Source organism: Lactuca virosa, chromosome 1, assembly GCF_052849685.1.
Source record: "Lactuca virosa cultivar CGN04683 chromosome 1, Lactuca_virosa_CGN04683_v6, whole genome shotgun sequence".
Classification (NCBI taxonomy): domain Eukaryota; kingdom Viridiplantae; phylum Streptophyta; class Magnoliopsida; order Asterales; family Asteraceae; genus Lactuca; species Lactuca virosa.
The window spans coordinates 174,771,406-174,776,811 of record NC_136426.1 but is presented as its reverse complement, the minus strand read 5'-3'; the positions used below and the strand labels follow the sequence as shown (position 1 = coordinate 174,776,811).

The following is a 5,406-nucleotide window of genomic DNA, read 5'->3' as shown; positions in this document are numbered from 1 at the left end:
CCCTTATAGACATACCAACTTTAGCAAAATTTATTTATAAAACATGAAAAACCAACAAAAACATGATTTTCACTATGTTAATAGCAGTTTAACTGTTTAATTGGGGATGAAAAATATGTTAGTCGTGACATTGAAAAATAATGAAATTATGTTGTACTTTTCTGAATTTCCACTATTATCTACTAAAAATAGTTTACTTTAAATGAAAGTTGAAGGGGTATAAAATGTCAAAATGCAAAGAGTTCAAGGGTTCGTTTAATATTTTCGGAAAAGCGAAACAGGAATCGATAAATCGATCTCGGCAGTTTTCGAGGGTTTTCGTCTCCTCCGTATTCATCGTCATCGTCTTCATCACTCCCTCTGTAATATCAAATATCTGGATTTTATTCAGCTTCAGATAATCTCAATCGATCGAAGGATTCTTTTATTAGAATCCCTGTTTGTGTGTGTATATATGCACAAAAATATATATACACATACAGATACAGCAAGATGAATGTGGAGCTGGCTTCGAACACCCATGGGAATCTGGACGAGCAGATTTCACAGCTCATGGAGTGCAAACCCTTAACCGAACCTGAGGTTTTCTTTCTCATCCTTAATTTTGCTTGATTTGCATTTTAGGGTTTCTGTGATTTGAATTACATGTTCATCGTAATTCTTGGTTTTTTACAACTTAGTCTATGTGGTTTTTGATGGATCTGAGCTCTTTAAACTCGCAAAAGGTTTTGATTGAATAGAATATCGTGTCAAGTGTGTTTCTTTTTGGATAAATTGCCGTATTCTTATTCACTAGTCGATCTGTTTTCTTGACTCGTATCTTTTGGCTACCAAATTTATAAAGCGATTTATCAATATTGCGGAAGAAAATCACACCTTCTACTTCAAAATAGTAGTTTTCTACTTCAAAATTAATATACTACTGTAAACTCTTAAGCAGCACAGATTCTATGGATAGAATTATTCTATCTAGTTTTCAAAACAATCAACAATAATTTGCATCAGAAAACTCCTGGATTTTTCAAGGATAACTTGTTATCTACTTTTCAGCATATGCTGTTATTGTTAAGTTATCCTATACTGTATCTCAATCAATCCAAAGTATACTTCTTGGGTGTTCTTGAATGAATTAGACCAGTACTTAATGTAATATCAATTCTATAAAAAGAAAATGAACTTTTAGATATTTGTTGATGTAGGTTAGGACATTATGTGAGAAGGCGAAAGAGATACTAATGGATGAAAGCAACGTTCAGGTATGAGTTTTTTTTCATTTTTTCGTGATTTCTTCATCTTTTCTCTACCTCAAGCTCTTCATATATCTTTTTGTCTCCTAATGACATTTTATAATTTTATAATTTTATAATACTATGCAGCCTGTAAGAAGCCCTGTTACTATCTGTGGTGACATTCATGGACAATTCCATGATCTTGCTGAACTTTTTCGTATTGGAGGAAAGGTATTCTATTTTCACATCTGTTTTGTTTCATTTCAAGTTGGAGTTAAGTTATTAAACTTTGGATTGTTATACATTCTAGATTATACTTTTGTTCTTGTTACATTACATCATACATGATTACAAATTTGCAATACATTGATATCATTTGTTATGCCATGACAGTGTCCAGATACAAATTACTTGTTTATGGGTGATTATGTGGATCGAGGGTATTATTCTGTTGAAACTGTCACTGTAAGTGGATCTCAAATTAAAACCTTTTCAATGTATCTTTTTTTGTGTGTAAACATACGTTTCACTTTTAAGTTATCTAGAAGATATTCTGAGATTTATGTTTGTTTTAACTAATGAGTCTGTGAAATACATAAAGAATCTGGTTTGTCTTACTATGAAGGATTTAATGAATGAAGTAGCAATGTACTTTTATTGATTTGTTTATTATATCATTCTACTTCCATTTCTTTCTATCAAAGTTAAAAAATTCTATCAACTTATAGCAATATCTTCCAAAATCTAATGTAATATTATATAAGTGGTTTTCTTAACACTAATATTTCTCCTTTTATTGGTGAAGTCTACTTTTTTAACATGTTTTTTTATTCAGCTCTTGGTGGCTCTGAAAGTAAGGTACCCTCAAAGAATTACAATTTTAAGAGGGAATCATGAAAGTCGACAGGTACTTTATAAAATATTCATATCAATAATTATAATTCCATAAAAAATTGATGATAGTGAGTTCTATTGTATATATGTTTTTAGTGTATATGTGACTTATATAAATAAAAATTTTTCTTTATGTGCAGATTACTCAAGTCTATGGGTTTTATGATGAATGCCTTCGAAAGTAAGTTTCTTCCATTTATTTCTTCATCTTTTGAGCATAAACTTTTCACTTAAAAATAACCCTTTTTTTACATTTTATGGATTTTATTCCTTGTTGAATCTTTTCATTCTTATATTATTTTTTTAACACAAATTATTGATTTACAGGTATGGCAATGCAAATGTTTGGAAAACATTTACTGATCTTTTCGATTATTTCCCACTCACTGCATTGGTTAGTATCAATATCAAATATATTAATTCTAACATTTATATCAATAAAATGGTCCTTATGGTTTTCATTTTATCCCTAAAATAGTCCTTGTGAAACCTTTTTTTGCATGAATGGTCCTTTTCTTTGCTCTAAAGGGACAATTCATGCAAAAAAAGGTTTCACAAGGACTATTTTAGGGAAAAAATGAAAACCAGAAGGATCATTTGTGAAATTTTGTCATATTGCTATGTAGTAAAATGACTAATTAAGGCTGTGTTTGGTGCGCTACAACTAACTTATTTTTCGAGCTTTTTTAAGTTTTGTCATGTTTGGCCAGCTAAAAAGTAGCTTATAAGGTAGCTTTTTAAAAAGCTACTTAGACTAGATTTTTAGGAGCTTTTTTAAAATTTTCCAAATATACACCTTAATTAATTATAGAAACACATTCTTTTAAATGTCCTTTTATGTCATTTTATATATCTTTCAGCTAGCTTTTAAGCTAGTTTTACCAAACATTTATTTTTTATCAGCTAGCTTTTCAACTACCAGCTTTTCAGTTATCAGCTAGCTTTTCAGCTAACAGCTAGCTGTTAGCTGAAAAACTACAACTGTTAAATAACAAGCTAAGCTGATAGCTGAAAAGCTAGCTGATAAAAAAAAATGTTTGGTAAAACTAGCTTAAAAGCTAGCTGAAAGATATGTAAAATGATATAAAAGGACATTTAAAAGAATGTGTTTTGTATAATTAATTAAGGGGTATATTTGGAAAATTTCAAAAAAGCTCCTAAAAAGTTAGTTTAAGTAGCTTTTTAAAACGCTACCTTATCAGCTACTCTTTGGCTTGCCAAACATGACACAACTTAAAAAAAGCTCGAAAAATAAGCTAGCTGTGGCGCGCCAAACACAGCCTAATTAAGTTTGGGATTGTTAAATTATTTGATTTTGGTTGGTTGTTTGAATTAAGGTTGAATCAGAGATATTTTGTCTTCATGGAGGATTATCACCTTCTATTGAAACTCTTGATAGTATAAGAAATTTTGATCGTGTTCAAGAGGTCCCACATGAAGGTCCAATGTGTGACCTTCTTTGGTCTGACCCTGATGACCGTTGTGGGTGGGGCATTTCACCTCGTGGGGCCGGTTACACTTTTGGCCAGGTATTATTTTTAATTTTTTAATTTTTCACTAATTAATTTTTTATATCATTGAAAAGCTCTTATCAAGACGATCAAAATGACTCCAATATCAAATATATAAAAAAAAACATAGGAACGATATAATATTTTGGGTTAATCTCATAAAAGACCTTATATTTTGTGTTTTTTCTGGATTAAACCTCAACTTTATTTTTTTTTTTCCAGTAAAAGACCTCGTAGTTTCCAAAAAAACCCTCAACTTTTCATTTTTTTTTCCAAAAAAAACCCTCAAACTTTCAAACTGTTTCCGAAAAAACCCTCACATTTTGCAAGTTTTTTCGGAAAAAAATGACTAAAAGGGCCAGATTGGAAAAATAAAAACGCAAGGGTCTTTTTCAGGCAAAAAATAAATTTGAGGTTTAATCCGGAAAAAACACAAAATATAAGGTCTTTTATGAGATTAATCCCTTTTATAACTGCATAAAATGGTATGTGATGAACCTAATAAGAATAAATTTTAAATTATTAATAAGCTTTTTGAAAATGAGAATAAATTTTAAATTGTTAATATAAGCTTTTGGAAAGGTTTATAAAGATAGTTTTTGTTAAAAAAAGGTTTGACATGAAAAAAATAAAAAAAGTCTTTGAAAGGGTTGAATGCAAAATAATGGAAAACTAATAATAGTAGTATCTTTATTCTTTAAATTGTTTATGCCATTATATAATATATATAATAATAATATTAAATAATTTGTTTCCAGGATATTTCAGAGCAATTTAACCACACCAACAACCTAAAGCTTATTGCTCGAGCCCATCAACTGGTGATGGAGGGATTCAACTGGGGACATGTAATTTTACTTTTAATTGAAAAATCTTTATTTATTTATTTTTAAATAAAAAATTAAAAATGTTGAATTTTGGATGACAGGATCAAAAGGTGGTTACTATCTTTAGTGCACCAAATTATTGTTACAGATGTGGGAATATGGCTTCTATCTTGGAGGTTGATGATTGCAAGGGTCACACATTTATCCAGGTTTGTTTGCATTGGAATGGAATCACCAATTCCGTTGGATTCCAATTAATGATTTGAATTTGATATTGCAGTTTGAACCTGCTCCTAGGAGAGGGGAACCTGATGTAACCAGAAGGACACCCGATTACTTCCTTTAAACTCAACTCACTAATGCTCCATACTCTTGGAATGGAATGGTTGGGGGTATAATGGTCTTTTGCTACAGTGGCATTATCTAAAGGTGTTGATTCATATGATAGAAACTAGAAAGTGGTTGGTTGTGGTTCTGTAGTTGTACATCAGACATGTTTTGTCATTCCAACATTCTAACCTAGGATTATGCCACTGTCTGAGGATGTGATGTAATCTATATGATTATTTTGTTTTTAGGTTTTTTTTTTGTGTGTGTGTATGTATATCGAATCGGCCTTGTTTTGTGTTCTCTTTGCATTTTTTTTTCTTTAAAAAATTTGTATGGGCTCTAATGCTTTAAAGATGGTAATGTGCGTGAACAAAGGCTTTTTAGGTGTATAATTTAATGATGATTGGGGAGGGGTATTCAATGTCATTTGCACAGATGAATGTCACTGTACCCCAACAAACTATTGAGTTTTGGTTTAAAAGGTACTTAGATGTAAACATGTAAACTTATGTGTTCTGTTAATTATACCAATAATATACTTTTTTATCTGGTTTTATCGGTTACCCTCCTGATCCCACTCTCATCTCTTCTCAAAGTTGCACAAAATCACACCCT

At 30.6% G+C, this 5,406-nt stretch overlaps 1 protein-coding gene across 1 annotated transcript; it reads left to right on the top strand.

Moving 5' to 3' along the window:
• The first annotated feature begins 320 nt into the window (after positions 1-320).
• LOC145161519 (serine/threonine-protein phosphatase PP2A-2 catalytic subunit) lies at positions 321-5,086 on the top strand. Its single transcript, XM_079081067.1, has 11 exons — positions 321-582; positions 1,200-1,256; positions 1,377-1,460; positions 1,623-1,694; positions 2,065-2,136; positions 2,264-2,304; positions 2,451-2,517; positions 3,461-3,652; positions 4,393-4,482; positions 4,563-4,670; positions 4,742-5,086. The coding sequence occupies exons 1-11, from the start codon at positions 493-495 to the stop codon at positions 4,805-4,807; spliced, it is 939 nt and encodes a 312-aa protein (XP_078937193.1). The 5' UTR covers positions 321-492; the 3' UTR covers positions 4,808-5,086.
• Positions 5,087-5,406: the final 320 nt, after the last annotated feature.